This window comes from Carlito syrichta, unplaced genomic scaffold, assembly GCF_000164805.1.
Source record: "Carlito syrichta isolate Samal-C Ts95f unplaced genomic scaffold, Tarsius_syrichta-2.0.1 Scaffold287640, whole genome shotgun sequence".
Taxonomy (NCBI): domain Eukaryota; kingdom Metazoa; phylum Chordata; class Mammalia; order Primates; family Tarsiidae; genus Carlito; species Carlito syrichta.
This window is the reverse complement of record NW_007231736.1, coordinates 401,710-424,273: the sequence shown is the minus strand read 5'-3', so window position 1 is coordinate 424,273 and position 22,564 is coordinate 401,710. Positions and strand designations below refer to the sequence as shown.

At 40.3% G+C, this 22,564-nt stretch overlaps 1 protein-coding gene across 1 annotated transcript; it reads right to left on the bottom strand.

Moving 5' to 3' along the window:
* Positions 1-9,836: 9,836 nt before the first annotated feature.
* Positions 9,837-17,952, bottom strand: CTHRC1 (collagen triple helix repeat containing 1). Its single transcript, XM_008052888.2, has 3 exons — positions 17,730-17,952; positions 15,075-15,291; positions 9,837-10,370 (listed from the first exon to the last, which is right to left on the bottom strand). The coding sequence occupies exons 1-3, from the start codon at positions 17,940-17,942 to the stop codon at positions 10,228-10,230; spliced, it is 573 nt and encodes a 190-aa protein (XP_008051079.1). The 5' UTR covers positions 17,943-17,952; the 3' UTR covers positions 9,837-10,227.
* Positions 17,953-22,564: the final 4,612 nt, after the last annotated feature.

The following is a 22,564-nucleotide window of genomic DNA, read 5'->3' as shown; positions in this document are numbered from 1 at the left end:
AACCTCCTAATACAGCTCCTCTCATACACACACACACACACACATACACGCACGCACACACACATATATACAGGCATACCTTGGAGATATTGCAAGTTCAGTTTCAGACCACCACAATAAAGCAAATACCACAATAAAGTAAGTTGTGAATTTTTTGGTTCCCCAGTGCATATAAAAGTTATGTTTATACTATACTGTAGTCTATTAAGTGTTCAGTAGCATTATGTCCAAAAGAATATATATCTGAATCCAAAAATACTTTATTGCTAAACACTGCTAACGATCATCTGAGCCTTCAGTGAGCCATAATCCTTTTCCTGGTGGAAGGTCTTGCCTCAGTGTTGATGGCTGCTGACTAATAAGGATGATAGTGACCTGAAGAAATTTCTTAAAATAAGACAACAGTGAAGTTTGTTATGCTGATTGACTCTTCCTTTCATGAAAGTAGCATGTGACGTTGTTACCCACAATAGAACTTGCAAATTAGAGTCAATCCTCTTAAACTCTGTGCTGCCTTATCATATTCCACATTCCTTAGAATATAGATTATTCTAAATCATTTGCTGTCATTTCAACAATGTTCACAGCATCTTCACCAGGAGTAGATTTTCCACCTCAAGAAAGCACTTTGTTTGCTCATCCATAAGAAGTAACTTCTAATCTGTTCAAGTTTCATCATGAGTTTGCAGCAATTCACCACATCTTCAGGCTCCACTTCTAATTCTATAATAGTTCTTTTGCTATTTTCACCATATCTGCAGTTTCTTCCTCCACTAAAGTCTTAAACCTCTCCAAAGTCATCCATGAGGGTTGCAATCAACTTCTTTCAAACTCCTGTTAATGTGAATATTTTGACTTCCTTCCACAAATTCTAAATGTTGTTAATGGCATCTAGAATGATGACTTCTTTCTAGAAGATTTTCAATGGACTTTTTCCAGATCCATCAGAGGACTCATTCTCTATGGTAGCTATTGCCTTACAAAATGTATTTCTTAAATAATAAGACTTGAAAGTCAAAGTTACTCCTTGATCCATGGGCTGCAAAACAGATTTGTGTTAGCAGGCATGAAAATGACATTCATCTCCTGTACATCTCTGACAGAGTTCCTGAGTAACCCGGTGCATTGTCAGTGAGCAGTAACATTTTGAAAGGAATCTTTTTTCTGAGCAGTAATTCTCAACAGTGAGTTTCAAATATTCAGTAAACCATGCTGCAAACCATGTGCTGTCACACAAAGCTTGGTTGGTTCATTCTGAGCACCGGCAGAGTAGATTTAGCATAATTCTTAAGAGCCCTAGGATTTTGGGAATGGAAAAAAATGAGCATTGGCTTCAACTTTGAAGTCACCAGTTGTATTAGCCCCTAGCAAGAGAGTCAGCCCATCCTTTGAAGCTAGGCATTGACTTCTCCTCTCTAGCTATGAAAGTCCTAGATGGCATCTTCTTCCAGAAGAAGGGTGTTTCATCTTCATTGAAAACCTGTTGTTTAGTGTAGCCAATTTCATCAATTATCTTAGCTAGACCTTCTAGATTACTTGCAGCTTCTCCATCAGCACTTGCTGTTTTACCTTGCACTTTTGTTATGGAGACGACTTCATTCCTAAACCTTACAAACCAACCTCTGCAAGCTTCTAACTTTTCTTCTACTAATTCCTCACATTTCTTGGCCTTCAAATAGTTAAACTTTAGAGTAAGGGTCTTGTTCTGGATTAAGCTTTGGATAAGGGAATGTTGTGGCTGGTTTGATCTTCTATCCAGACCACTCAAGCTTTCTCCATATCAGCAATAAGACTGTTTTGCTTTCTTATCATTTATGTGCTCACTGAAGTAGCACTTTTAATTTTCCTCAATAACTTTTTCCTTTGGAATTCACAACTTGGCTAACTATGGTAAGAGGCCTAGCTTTCAACCTATCTTGGCTTTTGATGTCCTTCCTCACTAAGCATTTCTAGCTTTTGATTTAAAGGTAGAGACGTGTGACTCTTTCTTTCATCTGAACACTTGGAGGTCATTGTAGAGCTAGGAATTGGCCTATCTTAAATTTTGTTGGGTCTCAGGGAATGGGAAGACTCAAGCAGAGGGAGAGAGATGGGGAACAGTCAGTCAGTGGAGCAGTCTGAACACAGAACATTCATCAATGAAGTTCACCATCTCATAGAGGTGTGGTTTATGTTGTCCTCAAACAATCACAACAGTAACATCAAAGATCATTGATCACAGATCACACCGCAGATATAATAATAATGAAAAAGTTTGAAATATTATGAGAATGACTAAAATGCAACACAAAACATGGAGTGAGCACATGCTGTTGAAAAAATGGCACCAGTAGACTTTTTCAACACAGGATTACCACAAGCTTTTAATTTGCTAAAAAGAAAAAGCAATATCTGTGAAGCACAATAAAGCAAAGCACAATAAAACAAGGTATGCTTTGTATTAGGGTTCTTGAGAACCCTAATACAAAGCCGCTTCCACATCTGCATATATTTGGGTTATGGGAGAGACAACACAATATCCCGCTTTCTGGTCCAAACCACAAACTGCATCCTGTAAGATAGACAGGATAGACAAATGACACCATAGTGAGTCTTCAGCAGGTCATTTCCCCTTTTCATTAGGCCAGCCACTTCGAGGTGACAGTGTATGTGGCAAGTTAATTCTGTGGGATGAGCACCATTTCTGTACTTCCTTCGCTGGGAAATGAAGTTTCTTGGTGAGAAGCCATGGTATGCAGAACACCATGACAACCAATAAGGCATTCTGTGAGTCTACAAATGATAGTGTCAGAAGCATATGAACAGGGAGGGCAAATTCGTATCCAGAATATGTCTGTTTCAGTGAGGACAACTGCTGTCCCTTCGTGATAGAAGAGGTCCGATGTAATCAGCCTGCACTAGGAAACAATGCCATTTTAGGGACTTTGTGTTGGTCTCTGCTGTTGGCAGATTAGGATTAGTTGGTAGATTACTCAGCGGTAGCACTGGCCAAGCCAGCCTTGGTGAGGGAAATTCCATGTTGTTGAATTTATACATAGCCGCTGTGCCTGCCACTGTGGCCACTTTGTTCACAAGTTATTGAACTAGTAACTGAAGTGACTGGGGATAAAAGCTGACTGACACCCACAACATGCTATTTTGTCCTCCTCATTCTGAAGAGCATCCTCCGCAATGGACCCTTTGGTAAGCATTCACACGGGACACAGATCTTCAGTCTGTGCCAATTCAAAGAGATCCATCCACATACCTCTTGTCAGAAGTTTCTTGTCATCAATCTTCCATTCCTCATCCTTCCAAGTCCTTGCATATCCAGCCCAACTATTAGCAACTCTCCATGAATTAGTTCAGATTGAAACTTCTGACCATCTCTCACTGCAGACATAGTAAATAGTTTAATCTATTCCTTGAAGTTGTACCCAATGGGAAAAATTTTCTTCACCCTTGTTTTGCAAAGACACCCTTGAAAGGGGCTATAGTGCTAGAGTTCTGGATTTCCATTAGCATGTAAGCTTGTATCATCATACTATGCAGACCTATCTGTAGCCAGGTCCCAGTTTCTTTTTCAGTAACTGTCGTAAGGAACATCCCAGGAGGATGTTGGCATAGGCTGTAGAAGAGAAGACAGTGTAGAAGAGGAGTTGGTGGTGAAGGAGTCTGAGCTACCTGCTCATGCATCTTATTTGTAACTTCTGGACCTTCTCAAGTTCCTTCTATTCTATGCCATTTCCATTCACTGACACATTGCTGCTGCACACACTCCACCTTATGCCTGGGTGGGTTAAACAGCACCCAGGTGATGATGGAAAACTCAGGCCACATGATCACTTAATGTCTCTCCCAAGGCGCAGTGCAAGCCAGATGCTGTTTCTCAAAAGAAAAATAATTATCTTCAGAAGTGGTCTTAATTTTCTTCCAAAATCCTGGAGGTCTTGTGTTTGATTCTCCTATTGGTTCTTATTTGTACAAAGATGTTCTTCCGCATCCCCATTTGCCGTAAACACTCCCAATTACTACTGGATCTGCTGAACCATAAGTATCAAATGGTAGCACAGCTTGTACTGCAGCCTGCATTTGCCTCAGAGATTCCTCTTGCTCTGGTTCCCTCTCAAAACTGGCAGCTGTAGGGTGACTGCATATATGGGTTGAAGTGGTACACTCAAATGTTATATATTGCCTCTAAAATCCAAGAAGTTCTCCCAAGTGTTTATGCCTTTTGTCCATGGTAGGTAGCAAAAGGTACAGCAACTTGTCTTTCACCTTGGAGAATTTATACTTCAGACTAACAACACCCCCAGCAACCTTGCTGAGATGGCAGAACGCTGAATTTTTGTAGGATTATTTCTCACCCTCTGGTTCACATGTGTCTAGGAATTATCTTTACATGGATTTTTCCCACTTTTCTGTTGGGTTTTTGTCTTTAACATCTTGATTTTTAGGAAGAGCTCTTTACAAACGAGGGAGATCAGCCCTTGAGCTGTGATATGAGTTGCAAATATTGTGATAGCTTTTCATTTGTGTTTCAACTTTGCTCATAATATTTTTCACCTTGCAGAATTTATTTTTATGTAACTGATGTAGTTAGTTGATCATGTTCTTCTTAATGACTTCTAGATTTTGAATTATAATTAGAAAGCTCTTTTCTACTTCCCTCAAGTGATTGCAATATACAGCTAAGGTTGAGAATCAGTAGATTAGGGAAGCAATTATAAATTCAAGGAAAGGACTGTGATTGCCACTGTGGAATGTCTTCTGGTGGTAAAGACATAATGAAACTGGACACAATGAGTCCATAATGAATTTAAGTCAGTGTGATTCATATCTTCTGCTGCAGGTTGGTGGCAGCAGTGGAGAAAGTAGTTTGGATTATCCAGAGCTAGGAATTTCCTTAGCAGGCTGAATGTAATGGATGAGGTCATTCAACACATACCAGAGGCTAAATAATCAACAAATTAACAGTGTTGTCCATTGGTGTGCTGGTATATGTTTAACAATCAGCTCTACAGTGTTTGATTTCTGTTTTTCATCGGGTAACTATTCCCATTGTGGTCTATTACAACTCACCAATATGATGTCACTGAATGTGAAGTTGGGAAGAGATATGCACAGTCCATTTTCATCAGCTGGCACCAGTCAGCTATAGCACGCCACTGATTGTCTCAGTCTTCAACCTTTTCAACAGTACCCATATTGTTTGTACAATATCTAATACTGTTGACCATCCCTTTCTTCATGAAATTCTACATTATTGCCTTCAATAATATATATATATATATATATATTTTTTTTTTTTTTTTTTTTTTGAGTTGGAGTCTCACTCGGTCACCCAGACTGGAGTGCAGTGGCCGCTGGGCTCCAGCGATCCTTCTGTCTCAGTTTTCCGAGTAGCCGAAATTACAGGCATGCGCTACCACGCCCAGCTGATTTTTTGATTTATTGTAGAGATGAGGTCTCGCTGCCCAGGCGGGTCTCGAACCCGCGGGCTCAGACAATCCACTCACCTCAGCCTCCCAAAGGCACGGGATTACAGGCTGAGCCACCGAGCACGGCAATATATATATTTTTTTATTTCTTTAACTCTAGGTACTAAACTTCTTTCATTTGAAATTTTCTTTCTTCTTTCTCACTTGCCTCTCTCTTCTCTTTCTTTCTTTCTTTGCTGTCTGATATTTTCTCAAGGCTTGAACTGTCACTTATATGCTAAGAACTTGCAAATATACATCTCCATTCCCAAACTTTTCTCTGAGCTCCAGACTTTCACTTCCAACTGCCTGTTGGGCAACTCTGCAAGAATGTCCTACTCATAATGCAAACTCAGCATGGGCAAAGCCATCTTGTCCCCAAATCGTCTCCTGACTTCCCTATTTCTGTTTCTCCCAGTGTCCCAGGATTAAAATCTTGACATGATATTCGATTCCCCTACTAGTCCATTTTTCCATATTCAGTTGGAAGTCCTTTTGAGTCTCCTTTGTCATTTCTCAAATCTGTTTTCATTTTTATTCCTATGGCCATCCCCATTCCAGCAGCTTTTTTATTATGGGTAATATACACAATATAAATTGCCATTTAGTCACTTTATTCTTTATTTATTTTTTGAGTCAGAGTCTCACTCTGCCGCCCAGGCTAGAATGCAGTGGCATGATAGTGGCTCATTACAGCCTTGACATTCTGGGCTCAGGCTATCCACCCACCTCAGCCTACTGAGTAGCTGGGACTACAGGCACATGCCACCATGTCTGGCTAATTTTTTAATTTTTATTTTTGTAGAGAAGAGGTCTCACTATGTTGCTTAGGCTGGTCTCAAATCCTGGTCTCAAGCAATCCTTCTGCCTTGGCCTCCCAAAATGGTCTGAGCCACTGTGCCTGGCACATTTTAACCATTTTAAAGTGCACAATTCAGTGACATTTAATGCATTCACGATGTTTGTACAACTATCACCACTGTATAGTTCCATAATATTTTCATGACCTCCAAAGGAACCCTCATACCTAATAAACATTTTCCTTTTCCCCTGATCCCTAGCAACCACTATCTGCTTTCTGTCTGTAGGGATTTGCCTTTTCTGGGTATTTCTTAGAAATGGAATCATACGACATGTAGTCCTTTGTGTATGGCATCTTTCAATTAATATATTTTTGAGGTTCATCCATGTTATAAGAATTTATCAGTACTTCCTTTTTATGGCTGAATAATATTTCATTGTACTAGTTTATCCATTCTTTCAGTTGGACTTTTTTTTTTTTTTTTTTTACAGTTTGGCTATAGTGAATAATGCTACTATGAACATTCATGTTCAAGATTTTGTTTATACAACTATTTTCAGTTCTTCTGGGTACAGGAGCTGCACCAATTTGCATTCTCACCAGTAATGGATCAGATTTCCAGTTTCTCCACATCCTTGCCAACACTTTGTTCCTTCCCATTTTTAAAAAATTATAGTTATTCTTATAGGTATAGGTAAATTGGTATCATATTGTGCTTTTAACTTGCATTTCCCTAATGACTAATGATGTTGAGCATCTTTTCACGTGTTTGTGAGCTACTTGTATATCATCTTTGGAGAAATGTCTATTTCTTTCTTTTAGTTACTTTTTGATTATGTGGCTTATATTTTGTTGTCTTAATGGCCCCTTAACCCAGGCTCCTTCAAATTATTTGTGCCTCTAATTTTTGTTTTTTCACTCAGCTGTCAGATTGAGTTTTGTTATTACGTTCTACCCCTAGCTGTCAATACCCTTCCACTGCTCTACAAATAATCCTGGTGTTCATGACCTCCACAGATCTTTCTCAACCTCTTTTGCGAGCTTTATCTCTTTCTGTTTCTACACACTTGCCTTAAGCACAACCCATCTAGTCTCTAAACATGTTTTCTGCCCCCAGAGTCTTAACTAATGCTCTTGCTCCCGCCCAAAATGTTTTTATTACCTGTAGCCATCAGTCAAATTTTTACCCATCTTGGTTAACTTCTCCCTATTTATATGCCCCCCACTTCCCATTTTCAGATTATTTTGAAACAAACTCAAGATGCAAAGTCACTTTATCTTAAATATTCCAGTATCTCTAAAAGATAAGCACCGTTAAAAAAAAATACTGTTACCACATCTAAATAATAGTTACCTAATATCATCAGATATCCAGTAGATGTTCAAATGTCCTCAACTATCTCAAGGAAATTTTGCTTTTGTGTTTGTAGTTTGTTTAAATCAGTGTCCAAATAAAGTCCAAATGTTGCAATTTGTTGATAAGATCTTAAATCTTATTTAATTCATAGTTTTCTCTCACTTTTCTCACAATTTATTTGCAAAGAAACCAAGTTGTTTTTCATGTTTCCCACAGTCTGGATTTTGCTCATTGTGTCCCTGTGGTGTCAATGAATATGTTCTTCTCTCCCCTGTATTTCCTACAAATTAGTTTAGAACTGGATGCTAAATCAGATTCAGGTTTGACTGTTTCTTGGCAAACTACTTCTTGAATGGTGCTATATAATTTCAGGAGGAAGGACATAGTCTGGTCTGTCTCTCTTGGGAATGGGATCAGTCTTTGAGGATCACTGCTAGATCCCTTAATTCATGAGGGATTGGAAAAAGTTGATATACTAATTCTATCACCCTGTCTCCATTTGCAAACTATACCAATATGCAGTGTTACCATAAGATACACAATATTGTATGTATGTGTATATGTACTTTTACAAAGAGAGAGCTCCCTTCATCCACAATTTGGTTACCCAGAGATACAAATCCTTAGAGACAGCAGAAGACATGCTTGGTTCTTTTTTTAAATCTATTTTCAAAGTAGCAAGTTGGTTTGCTGGCATCCTATATGCTAACCAATGAATTTTATTTTAATATATTATTGGCCGGGTGCGGTGGCTCACACCTACAATCCTAGCACTTTGGGAGGCCGAGGTGAGAGAATCATCTGAGCCCACAGTTCGAGACCAGACTGGGCAACTTGGTGAGTCCTCATCTCTACAATAAATAAAAAAATTAGCCGGGCGTGGTGGCGCGTGCCTGCAGTTCCAGCTACTTGGAAGGCTGAGACTGAAGGATCACCTGAGCCCAGCAGGTCGAGGCTGCAGTGGCCATGAGCCTGGATGACAGAGTGAGACTCCAGCCAAAAAAAAAATATATACATATATATATATATATACACGCACACACACATATATACATGTAAAATGAGCTCAAGCATTTAAACATATTTGATTGCTTCAAACCATTGCAACTGTTATCTTTACTGATGCCTTAATTATATCATCTTTGCCAGTGGGAACCAATTCAAGCTGCCTCTTAAGTCCTTTTGAGTTGTCTTTCATAGTTGCCTTGTTTCCCAGTAGGATGAAATGTTCTGTGCTCATGCTGTACGTTTCCTGCCTCATAGCTAAAATCACCCATTGCTTCAAGGATTCTCAGGTCCTTTTAGTAGAAAGTGGTAGAGACCACAACCTGGGCATTACCAGACTGGTCACTGTTACTAGGCCTTTTAGGTTAACAGAGCTAGATTTTGTTATTGTTGTTTTGTAGATTTAAGATACAATATTTTATTTTTTATTTTATTTTTTTGAGTTGTAGTCTTACTCTGTTCCCCAGGCTGGAGTGCAGTGGCATGCTCACGGCCACCACAGTCTTGACCTGCTGAGCTCAGATAATCCTTCCACCTCAGCCTTCCAAGTAGCTGGAACCACAGGTATGTGCCACCATGTCTGGCTAATTTTTGATTTATTATAGAGATGAGATCTCGCCATGTTGTCCAGGCTGGTCTCGAACCCCTGAGCTCAGGCAATCCTCTTGTCTTGGCCGCCCAAAGTGCTGGGATTACAGGTGTGAGCCACTGTGCCTGGCCTTGATAAAGTACTTTATGAGTTCATACTGATACTTCCAATTCAAGCCTAGAATTTACTTAACTTTATCATTCGTACACATATACTGCCTTCATGAATTTTTCCTGATCACGTTAGCCAGGAGTGATCACTCTTCCTATGAACTACACCACCACCTTAGACACTTTTTTAGTAATCAACATTTTAATCTTTGATTTATTGTTATTTGTAGATGCCTGATCCTCTCCACCAAATGGTAAGCAAGATGAGGCCAGAAGCCTTATCTTATTCTGTTAAATACAGATATAATTTCAACAGTGCTAGCATATTTCCTGACAAACACCACTTTCTGTTTGTATTCCTCAAAATATGAAATATACTATACACACACTAAAAAGATGTGACTGTTAAATAAATAAATACAAAATTAGATTTATATTCAACTTTTCAGATACAAAGTACTACAAACTCCAATTTTAGTGGCAGTTAGTTTAAAGATAGAAAAGTTGTTGGCAATAAAGTTGTTGGCAATAAGTTTTATTTAACAGATATAAAACAATTCCGAACATTTACAACTTGTATGAAGACTGGTAGCTTTTCTATTTTTTCAAATGCTGTACTAAGGGAATAGAAGAAAACTAAAGACAACATTCCAGACTATAGGTTCAAAGAAAGTTAATACGAAGAAAGCATCCTAATCAACTAAAAAACCCTGAAACCATTTTTTATTGAAGTGAAATGAATAATACTAGATTTAAAAACAGTGTGAAATCACACTTTGGTCTGTAAACATGTTTAGTTGTGTTTTTCCTTCAGATGCATACATACAAATGATTTTAAAATGCCATTTAAATGAACCATTCAAAGATATAATAAAAAAAGAGGTAGGATATGAAAATTAAAGGATTTATTTTGGTAGTTCTTCAATAATGATGCGAGACACCGAATTCCATCCTGTGGAAGCATCTCCTTTTGGGTAATCTGAACAAGTGCCCACCCAGATAGCAACATCCACTAAGCCGGCACCAATTCCTTCACAAAGTCCTTCCACTGCAAGACAAAGATGAAGGTTACAGCTTTCTTTACCAAAGAGCAAAACCTAGCTAAATTGTATTACTTTAGAAAGCTACATTATAATTCTGCTGAATGTAATGCTAAATAAAAATTCCAGTACTTGATAAACTTTTCTTTTTCTGAGTCAGTATACAAATATTTTAAAAAGAAGTATGTATAGCCATTCTATGATATGAGCTTAACAGGCGGTTTTCTTATAGGTTTCAACTATAAAACCAGAATTTGTTAAGTTACAGAAATAGCCTAAAAAGGAAAGCAACTTATTTGACGAAACAAAGAAAGCCTATATACACTTTTAAAAGCCAAGATTTTGATTTGATATGCAAGTTTTTTTTTTTTTTTTAAAGAAAGCCCTTCCCAACACTTACCTGTTAATAAGTGATACACGTCAAATAGAAAAAAGGACTTCCACAACATTAAAAGAAACTCCTGCATAATCATTATACCAGTCCTTTCATCTGGGAATCCCATTTTACACTGAATATCCTCACAGTGAAAAAACAAAAGGCAACCCCTCCACTTTTCCTCTGTATTTTTATGCTTTATAATTATGTACCTTTTCACATGTCCTCTGGACTTGCACACATTAACATAAAACTTGCATTCCATCTTACCAAGGGTCTTCGACTTAAAAAAAAAAATTCCCCCAGTGGTTATTTTAACAGGAAAAAAGTAAAGGGAGAAAAGGAGCTGTAGGTTGGCAGATTCTTTAAGAAAATAAATCCTAACATATAAGTAGTGTAGCAGATGACCTTATGTGACTGGTTAGGTTTCCTACTCTTTTTTTTCTCTCAGAGAGGGGGTCTCCCTTTGTCTCCCAGGATGGAGTGCAGTGGCACTATCATAGCTCACTGCAGCCTTGAACTCCTAAGCTCAAGTGATCCTCCCACCTCAGCCTTCCCAGTAGCTGGGACTGTAGGCATGTGCTAATTAAAATTTTCACCTGGCTAATTAAAATTTTTTTTTGTAGTCACAGAGTCTCACTATGTTTCCCAGGCTGGTCTTGAACTCCTGGGCTCAAGCAATCCTCCCACCTTGGCCTCCCAAAGTGCTGGGATTACAGGCATTAGAAACAGCACCTGGCCAGTTTCCTATTTGGTTGAGGTTACTGCATTCCAGCTGAGCCCCAGGGAAGTAGGTCTGAAGCAATCTGCTTCCATAGCTATATCAGTAAACTAGGGCAAGTCTCTCAGCATCCAGGATCTGTCTCTGGTTCAGGCCCCTTACAAAGTTGGGAGAACTAAGCAGCGGGCCTACGATCCCATTTAATATGTATTTTTAGTACCATGTCAAGTGAAAATGCCCAGAAGTACTCATGTTTCCCCAAAGTCTTGACAGCTATGGCCTAGAAACTTATTCACTTCACCCTACAGACTCAGGATGTCAGATAAGCCTGGGTCTCACATCAGCCTCATACAGTGAGAGACAAATTGTTACTTCATGGTCTTTAACACATGAAATAATGTTTGTTGAGTGAATGAACTTAAAACTTTTGCTGTGATAATATTGTATGACAGCTTGTTAAATGCAAAAAATATGTTGGATTAGGAATTCTCAACCTGTTTTCCTTCTAGATCCATGTAACAGATGACCTTCAAAGGTCTGTTAAACTCCCACGAGCATATACAAAGTTTTAAGGCATTATCTGATATGCTGACTATAAGTGTATCCTTTTCTTTGCCTCAAGAAAGAAGATCAGTGTGCAAGAGACAGTGATTTTATTATAGAAGTAACCTTTACTTCATGGTAATGCAAAAACTGTTATTAATAACAAATTACTTGTGACACTCTACCCAACTGGTCATATCAAGTGAGTGTCTGCCCCATGGTTGGGAAATGCTGTATTAAATGATTTATAAAGTATATGCATGTATATACTTTAGGTATAGGTCACAGTTCCTGGGCCTAAGGGCTTCCATTACAGCAAAACATTAACACACCTTAAAGAAAATATAGTAGAGCCGGGCTTGGTGGCTCAGCCTGTAATCCTGCGCCTTTGGGAGGCTGAGGTGAGTGGATTGCCTGAGCCCGTGGGTTCGAGACCCGCCTGGGCAGCGAGACCTCATCTCTACAATAAATCAAAAAATCAGCCGGGCGTGGTAGCGCATGCCTGTAATTCCAGCTACTCGGAAGGCTGAGGCGGAAGGATCGCCGGAGCCCAGCAGGTCGAGGCTGCAGTGGCCGGGAGTGGCCACTGCACTCCAGTCTGGGTGACAGAGTGAGACTTCAGCTCAAAAAAAAAAAAAAATAGAAAAGAAAATATAGTAGAATGTAAGTAACTTCAATCAACTCTGTCGAAACACACCTTCCAATCAATTTTTATATTTTATAATCTAGAGTCTTCTTATTTTAGAGATTGCTTCTTAGACGGAAAGCACATCTTCCTTAAGCACTTGTATTTAAGGACTTAGTGAAGAGGTTTTTTAATCTGATTGAAGAGGGCTGGGGAGCTGAGGGAATAGGGCCTTGGTTTCGGCTCTCCTGAACATGGATTTTACTACCTTGGGTAAGATTCTGTATTTCCCTGGGTTTCTCAGTATGCAAAGAGAGAGGATTAAAATATCTTCTTGATATTTCAAGGATACTGTGGGGATTTGAGGGAAAATGTGGAAGGAATGCCCTTGATTTCTTAGAAATAAATGTGCTTAGGAATAGATTAGTTTCGGGATTTAGTATCTGACTTGGAACTCTAAAGAATGTTGCTATATATACTTCTGGTTAGCAGTGTGGGAAATCTCTTCTCTTCCCTCAACCACTTTTAAGTACAGGATTAGTGAGAAATCCCTTCAAGAAATTAGGGAAATGAAGCTAGCCATATGAACACTTTCTTTTTTTCTTCTTCTTCTAAGAGAAGGCATATAAATGCAACGATATGGACACTTTCTTTCTTTTTTTTTTTTGGAGTCAGAGTCTGTTACCCAGGCTGGAGTGCAGTAGCACGATCACAGCTCACCACAGCCTTGACCTCCTAGACTCAGGCGAGCCTTCTGCTTCAGCCTGCAAGTAGCTGCGGCTACGGGCGTGTGCCACCATACTCAGCTAATTTTTTGTAGACTAGAGCTTGCTATGTTGCCCAGGCTGGTCTCGAATTACTGGGCTCAAGCAATCCTCCTTCCTCGGCCTCTCAGAGTGCTGGAATTACAGGCATGAACCACAGAACCTGGCCATAATATGTATACTTTCTGGAGCTACTGGACTTGTGCTATCATGGCATGCTACTTCCACTGTAAGTCAAGAAACCAAAATGGCCAGTAGCCAAATATTGATACGGTGTCTCTGGGGTATGAAATTAATAGGTGTTTTTTGTTTGTTTACCCTCTTTTGGGGTATTTTCTAAATTTTCTTTAATGATTTTTAAAATGGAACCAACAGGCTGGATATTGGAGCTTATGCCTGTAATCCCAGCACTTTGGGAGACTGAAGTGGGAAGATCGCTTGAGGCCAGGAATTCAGCGTGGACAACACCATGAGACCCAACTCCACAACAAATTTTAAAAATATTAGTGAGTGGCACATGCATGTAGTCCTAGCCCCTTGGGAGGCTGAGAAGGGAGGATCCCTTGAGCCCAGGAGTTTGAGGCTGCAGTGAGCTGTGATCGCACCACTACACTCCATCCTGGGTGACAGAGGGAGACTTTCTCTCTAAAATAAATAAATAAATAAAAATAAAATAGAGGCTGGGCATGGTGGCTCAAGCCTGTAATCCCAGCACAGGGAGGCCGAGGTGAGAGGATTGCCTGAGCCTACAGGTTTAAGACTAGCCTGGTCAACTTGGCGAGACCTCATCTCTACAGTAAATCAAAAAAAGAAAAAATTAGCTGGGGCAGTAGCGTGTGCCTGTAGTTCTGGTTACTTGGAAGGCTGAGGCAGAAGGATCGCCTGAACCCAACAGGTCGACGCTGGGATAGCCATGAGCATGCCATTGCACTCCAGCCTGGGTGATGGAGTGAGACTCCAACTCAAAAAAATACATAAATAAATAAAATAGAACAAACTAATAATATTTTTCTGACAGATTAAGTGGCCACTGGCTCAGATGAATGTGTTTTCTCTCATACTAGGCAGAAACAGAGAATGAAGAAACAATACAGAAATTTCCTCTTTTATAAATTCAGCAAACAGGATCTACCTTTTAAAGGACAGAGCCATCAGTCAGTCTCCCTATCAAACGAAGCTAGTGATGCTCAACCTTGGCTGAAAATTAGAATAACCAGGAAATATTCTGCAAGTCCCATTGCCTAGGCTGCACCCAGACTCATTAAATCTGACTCCCTGTAGGGATGGTACCTAGACAGTTATTATTAAAAGTTCCCAGAGTGAGCCTAACATGTAGCCAAGGTTGAGAACCGCTGCTCTGTGGCATTACTGGCTATTTTGCCATTTCATCTAACTCACTAATTTTCAATCTGGGGACACGTCAGAATCACTAGGGCATCTTTTAAAAAATACAGATGCTGGGTTCTTACCCCTAGAGATGCTGAGTTAGTTGGGGCCCAGTCATCTATATCTTTTTTAAAAGATGTACAAGTTATGGTGAAATGCTGCCCAGGCTGAGAATCATGCACTGGAAACTTGCTAGAGGTCCCTTGATAGCAGGCTAGTGACCCAACATAACAGTGGGACTCAAAACTAATCTAGTTAGATCTGAGGCACACTCTACAATGTCTCTATCTTACAAACCGGAAGAAGTGCGATGGATGTTAATTGTTGAATTCAGTTCAGGGCTTCCTTGGTCCAAATAAATGATGGCTTCAATGGGAAGAGGTCCTGAACATTCCGCTCCGTTGAATGTGAAATACCAGCGCTGACAGCATGCGTTTCTGCATTTGAGCCGAAGTGAGCCACTGAACAAAACTCTCAGAGCACTGTTCGAACGCATCTTTGTAAATGTACACTCCTATCACAAACACAGAAAGAGGGTTTAATGAACATTTTCTATTTTCATTAAAAAAAGAAACTCTGTGATTGCATGGTGAATTTTAAATTTTACTTAACTATCCTCTTCTCCAAACTGTTCTTAAAATGCTTAACTTTGATAGAGGAAGAGAAATTTTCTGCAAGATGGATAAGAGATTTTGATATGGAAATGCTAAGAAAACCTGATTATGGCTTTCTTAGAATCATTTGCCTCATTCAGGGTATCTTTCAGCCCACCCTCCCCCCCAAAAAGCTAGCCTTTAGTACTTTCTCTTTTTTTTGAGTCAGAGTCTCATTCCATCGCCACCCAGGCTGGGGTACAGTGGCATGCTCACGGACACCCCGGCGTCGATATGCTGGACTCTGGAAATTCTTCCGCCTCAGCCTTCCAAGTAGCCGGAACGACAGGTATGTGGCTAATTGTTTTGATTTATTGTAGAGACAGGGTCTCTCCAAGTTGCCCGAGCTGGTCTCGAACCCGCAGGCTCAGGCAATCCTCTCGGCCTACCAAAGTGCTGAGAGTAGAGGCTGAGCCACCGAGCCTGGCCTCCTTCAGTACTTTTGACCAAACTAATCCATGTGTTTCCTTTTTTTCATCAAAAAATATTTACTGAGTCCCAATTATGTGCTAAATGGTAGAGACACAGCAGTTAACAATACAGAATCCCTGCCCTCACAGGACTTACATTCTGGACTAGTGCTGTCCTAGGTATTCATCCTTGACTTGTTTATTTTTAAGCATCAGTAAACAGCATGAGGGTGAGTTTTTAGTCTTCATATGACACAATGATAAGGTCCAGGTTTCTTGTTTGTGTTTTTCTTAATTGGTCTTTTGTCTTAATCGGTCAATTGTCTGCCTATTTGCTCATGGTTATACAATCTTTTACTTGCAGAAAATTCCCATACCCATTCTGACCACTGCTAAAAGGAACTTTAAAACATATTAACGATTCAGGATCAATAAGGATAGCTTTTACAAAGAAGTCAGCAACTTTTGATGAACAATGATAAATAAGCAACTGGTCTATCAATGCCAGATGTTTAAATCACTAGGGAGTATTTTAACAAAATTCTCTCTCTCTCTCTTTTCTTCCAAAGCCTCACTTTGTCACCCAGGCTGGAGGGCAGTGGCTCAGGTGATCCTTCTGCCTCCGCCTTCTAAGTAGCTGGAACTACAGGCGTGTGCCACCACGCCAAGTTGATTTTTTGATTTATTGTAGGGATGAGGTCTTGCCAAATTGTCCGTGCTGGTCTCAAACCCCTGGGCTCAGACAATCCTCTCAATTCTGCCTCCCAAAGTGCTGGGATTACAGATGAGAGCCACCACGACCAGCTAACAAAATACTTTCTAAGAAATCACACAGAAACACAGAAAAGGTCACAGTCACCAAAACTCTGGAAGCTAAGTGGAAATTCTATCACACAAAAGTCAAGACAGTCTCAAACTCTTTTTTTTTTTTTTTTCAAGTTGGAGTCTCACTCTGTCGCCCAAACTGGAGTGCAGTGGCCGCTCTCGGCCACTGCAGCCTCGACCTGCTGGGCTCCGGCAGCAGGTCATAGACCAGAAAGAGCTGAGATAAGGAGCAGGGATAATACACAGAGTGTATTTCAAACCTTAAAGTTTTATGAAAATAGATTTTCTATTTGCCTGGTGGTTACAGTAGTTAAAATCCCAAAAGTAATATGTTGTGGATATAGAGTATAAAGTTAGTCAACAAGAGGAAAGAGGCTTATAAATAGTACCAACTTCTTTAACTCTAGTCCATCCCAGTAGACTTGCCAATTACTTTTAAAGCAAACACTAATCAAAGTGACTGAATCTTTATTCAAAATACATTACCAGATGGGCTATTTTGAGTAAGCATCCCCCCAAATGTTGCCAAATAACTTAGAATAGTCACTGTAGTACATCACATCTGGTCCATTTCTCTTTCCTTAAGCTTAGTGATTTTAAGCTGAATGAATATGTTGCCCAGAATGAAGACAAATACCAACAGACTTTCAGATAATTCCTACCATATGGTAATTTCTTGGAAATTTCTCTCCACCTTTAAGTGTGAAGCCAGGGCAGAATTTCCTAGACTAAATTCAAATTTGCCTTAGGGTAAGTTTGGAAAGTTGCTTACTGTCTAACACAGACATTTAAGCTCTCCTTATTTGTATACATTAAAAAAAAAAGAGTATGTTATTTTAGATACTATGGTTAAAATAACCTTTTATCTTAGAAATACCTTCATGAATTAACTCTGAAATATTATCAATTTTTTCCATTAATGTTAAGTTAAAGGTCACATACTACCTACTCCCCTACTCCTCTTTTCAAAATCTTTTGGTTAAAAAAAAAAAATCTCATTTAAAATTTTAACAAATACGAAAACCCTTAAATTTTGCTTCGATTTTAAAATGACTCAGACTTACCGCGATTTTTCCAAGATCTATGCCATAATTCAGCGAATTCCATGAGCACTGCTTGTAGTTGGGTGTCCAGGACTCCTCAAAGCTCTCCCTCAAGCATTCCCCCTTTTCTCCTTTGAATCCATCCCGACCTGGGATCCCAGGGGTACCAGGAATGCCATTGGCCCCAGGGTTTCCATCTCGACCAGGCACTCCTGCAGGTCCTTGTAAGCACATTCCATTATACTACAGAGAGAAAGGAAAGGAGAAGAAAAATCTCACCATTAAGATTCAAAGATTCCATAGGATAGGATTAGACCTGCATTGATTTTGAGCCCTTAGAATCAGAATCCCTTCATGCCACTTGCCTATGTTCAGATGACTTAATACAGAGAATTCATTTAAAAAAATTCTTTAAACTACTGTATTTCTTCCATATTTTTATTGTGCAAACTTTACAAACATACTCCAAATCCAGTACAAAATGTTTTCATTTGCTTTCTCCTTTCTACTTCTCATTATAAGCATACATAATTTTAAATATCTGTATTCATAGGTGGACATAATTTGATATTCAGCTTTTTTTCTTCTAACCCTATATCTGGTAAAGGTACTTGGATTTCACAAATATGTATACTTTTACAGTTTTATACAAACATAAAAGCGAATATTTTTGGATGCATAGTTTATTTTTACTTTTTCTACTACTAATAGTATTATAATGAAAATCTTTATCCATATAGCCTCTTTCTTCTTTTGAATTAGCTCCCTAAGATAAATTCCTAGGGACATACTTATAAAATAAAATCTTAACAGTCAATAATTATCTCATACTGGAAATATCTCTAACTTACATATGCATGTCCTTGATTTTCCTGTTTTTTTTTTTTTTTTTTTTGAGTTGGAGTCTCACTCTGTCGCCCAGACTGGAGTGCAGTGGCCACTCCCGGCCACCGCAGCCTCGACCTGCTGGGCGCCGGCAAGCCTTCCGCCTCAGCCTTCCAAGTAGCCGGAATTACAGGCATGCGCTACCACGCCCGGCTGATTTTTTTATTTATTGTAGAGATGAGGTCTCGCTGCCCAGACGGGTCTCGAACCCGCAGGCTCAGGCAATCCACTCACCTCAGCCTCCCAAAGGCGCGGGATTACAGGCTGAGCCACCAAGCCCGGCGCTTTTTTTTTTTTTTTTTAAGTTAGAGTCTCACTCTGTCACCCAGGCTGGAGTACAGGCAGGATCATGGCACACTGCAGCCGCGACCTCTCCGGCTCAGGTGTTTCTGAGTAGCTGGCACTACAGGCATGTACCACCACGCCTGCCTAATTTTTAATTTTTTTTTTTGTAGAGACAAGGTCTTTCTAAGTCAAGACCTGGCTGGTCTTGAACTCCTTGACTCAAGTAATTCTCTCGTCTCTGCCTTCCAAAGTGCTGGGATTACCGGCATGAACCAACATGTTTGGCTCGCCTTCCTTTTTTTATGTGGGAGATGTGGCACTAGGATAGCAATTCTGGCCCCCAAGGAGGAATAGGTGACTTAGTTCCAGAGGACCACCAATCCTCATGAGGGGGGCAATAATCTATCAAACCATCCGTAAGAGCTAGGATTCTTTGTGTTTCTTTGATTTGGGAAGGGTATCTTATAGAGTTTAGATGCATGGATTCTAGAGCCAGTTTCTTTGGATTTTATCCTAGCTCCACCCTTTATTAGCTCTGTGAGATAGGACAAGTTATTCAACATTTCACTGCCTGTTTCTTTATCAATAAAATGGGGATAATGAGGATTCTTACCTTGTAGGCTTTGTACGAGATTTAAGTGATAATATACAAAGTGTGCTTAGAATAATGTCTGGAACACAATAAACACTGCATGTGTTAGCCACTATTATTCTTAAGATTCTTCCAAGGCCAGTGTGAGGCAGTGACTCAGGGCAAGTGTGTCCACTGCTTTGGGTGAAACTTAGAGTCTAAACCTGGGGCTAGTACATATAAGTCATATATCCATTGCCCTCTGATCTGTGGTAAACATGGTTTTTTTGAGCTCCATTTGCCCAATTCCTGTGTCTACTCCGGAACTGGTATAGCTGGGAGCAAGAGTGCCGTGTATTAGACACTCCAACTCCCAACACAATTCACTTAAATGTTTACTATAACATTTCCCTGTTTGGGTAAATTGCCCAGTATTATCATTCTGTATGAATACAGTAAGAACAAAAAATAAGGTTCCTTACATGTTAAAATAATTTCAAAGCTTATCTTTGACTTCACTATCTAGGATTAGACATGATCAGATTATAAAATCCCATAATAATAGTCTAGGAAAGAGCTTATGTAATTAGACTGCTTGCCAATCAATTGCTTCTTAATCACTAGTTTGTTCTGTTTTGACAAATAATTTTTTATGACTGACACTGCCATTTCCCTGTCTGTAAGAAAAAAAAGACACTACTCTTTATTTACTATCATAAAAATAGTAACAAAAGTATTTAACAATTGCAAAAGTATCCAAAGACATGCTAAAGTACAAAATATTTTAAAACAGTTTGGTATATTTTACACTTAATTTTCATTTTAGTAATATTATTCACTATCACTAGCAGATGTATGCAACGTTTAGACATCTCTTTCAAGTGGGAATTACATTGCTTCTGGGGGGACCAACTATGTTGGCTCACGCCTGTAATCCCAGCATTTTGGGAGGCTAAGGCAGGATTGCTTGAGGTCATGAGTTCAAGACCAGCCTGGGCAACATAGTAAGACCTCCTTCTTTACAAAAAAAAAATGTAGCCAGGCGTGGTGGCACATGCCTGTATTACTAGCTGCTTGGGAGGCTTAGGTGAGAGGATTCCTTGAATCCAGGAGTTCGAGGCTGTAGTGAGCAATGATCACACTACTGCACTCCACGCCAGCCTGGAATACAGAGTGAGACTCTGTATATATATAAAAAAAAAGACTGCTTCTGCTTCTGATAGTCTTTGATTTTTTTTCACTATTATTCCTTACAAGACAAGATGCTACATAGACTAAGTTTTATCTTCCTTACATATCAGTGGTTGTCAACTGGGAACAATTTTCTTTCCTAGGGGACATTTGGCAATATCTGTAGGCATTTTCGGTTGTCACAATTTGGAAGGGAGAATTGTTACTGGCATCTAGCGGGTAGAAACCGGGAATACTGCTAAATATGCTACAATGGGCAGGACAGTCCCCACAACAAATAATTATCTCAATAGTGCCATGATCTCAAATCTCAATAGTGCCACGGTTGAGAATTTTTATTCGTATTTTCATTTAAGAGCTGTATTTAAGAGACCACATAACTTGCTAGATTCAGTTCCACAGGTGTTACATCTGTCTTCTTCCACTTTAAAATGCTAACCCAACACATGTTTAGAACCCTCAATAAATGTCTGTGGAATGAACAAAAATGTGAATGGAAGCTTAACTTTTCTACTTTCTTGTTTCTTTCACCGGCCACCAGGGGGCAGAGCGCAGTGGGAGCTTGAAAGGGACGCTTTGAAAGATCCTATACAAAGAAGTGGCTTTATGGAATCTGTTGAAACCTTCTTAATGACTATGTGGACTTTTTCTGTCAGCAAAACCAAATCCAATCTACAGGATGCACCTGAGCCTGGCTGCAAAATAAGTTTTCCAAGTCTGGCTAGAGCTGTGGGAAACCACAGGTACTGTAAATCCTTGGAGGGGAAAAACTGCTAGGTTGATGGAGAAAAGGTATTTTTGTGTACCATAACTACACATTCATAAAAATGCAAACTGTACACGAATCACACTCATCTGGTACAGTTTTACCCATTTTGATACTTAGAACTGTAACCCTTCTTTGTGGAGCAAGATTATACAGCATATCACCAAAAAGTGCTGTGTAAAACGGGAGGAATTTGTTTCCAGCGCTCTTGAATCCAGCATAGAACTAGCTGCCAGGAACTTGGTTGAATAGCTCGGTTTAGAATGGCAGCTTAACAAAACCCGAAACTTTTTTAAAATCAAAAAATGACCCCTGTCTTATATCCTGCAATGTTTGTAAACCATCTTTGTCTACAAGTTAGATGGGTCTAGGGATCGAAGTCTATGGTGCGCCAGGGACTAGGTGAGCTTCCTCTTGCCACTGGCTGAAAACCTCTCCACCCTCCACTGGGTTTGTTGACTTTTGGATGTAAAGAGTTTTAAGCAAACAGACCTTCCCAGAGATTACCCCCTCAGAAAGCATTGGGGCTCTTTATTTATTCTCCTGGAACAGCCTGACTGCGATGCTCCTAACTGGTGGTGCCCCAGGCTGAAGACCCAGGGTGTCTGTAAGGACTGTCTGTCCCTTCGGTCTAAACAGAACAAGCAAAACGGGTCCTTGGAGGGTTACCACCGAGCCCCTTCGTTTCCCCTTCCAGCCTTGAACCCTCTGAACCACTCCAGGCCGCAGCTGTGGTCGTCCAACAAAGTAAATTGCAGCCCATACTCCCTAGGAAGATGACCCGACGTGACTCACAGTCTTCAAGTTACAAAGAGCTGGACCGAGGCTTGGTGGGGGTTGTTATTCTCTCCTGCAAGCGGACGTGGCCACCAGCCCCGACAAAGGACACGTAGCACCGCCCTGGCCCAGGCCCAGGCCCAGGGGATCAGCGAGGCCAGGGTCCTTCCCAGGCCCGCTTCCGGCCCACCCGCGCTCCTCAGTCTGCTCTCCCGCCGCCCTAGACCTCCCACCCGCTCCAAGGGGTCCCCCTGACACATCACCGGGCGACTCCCTGTACTTCGGGGAGTCCCATCGGACGCACATGGACTCTCCACGACGCGCTCCCCCTGCGGTCGCCCGCCGAGTTCCCAGCCCACGGCACGCACAGCCCTCCCTTGG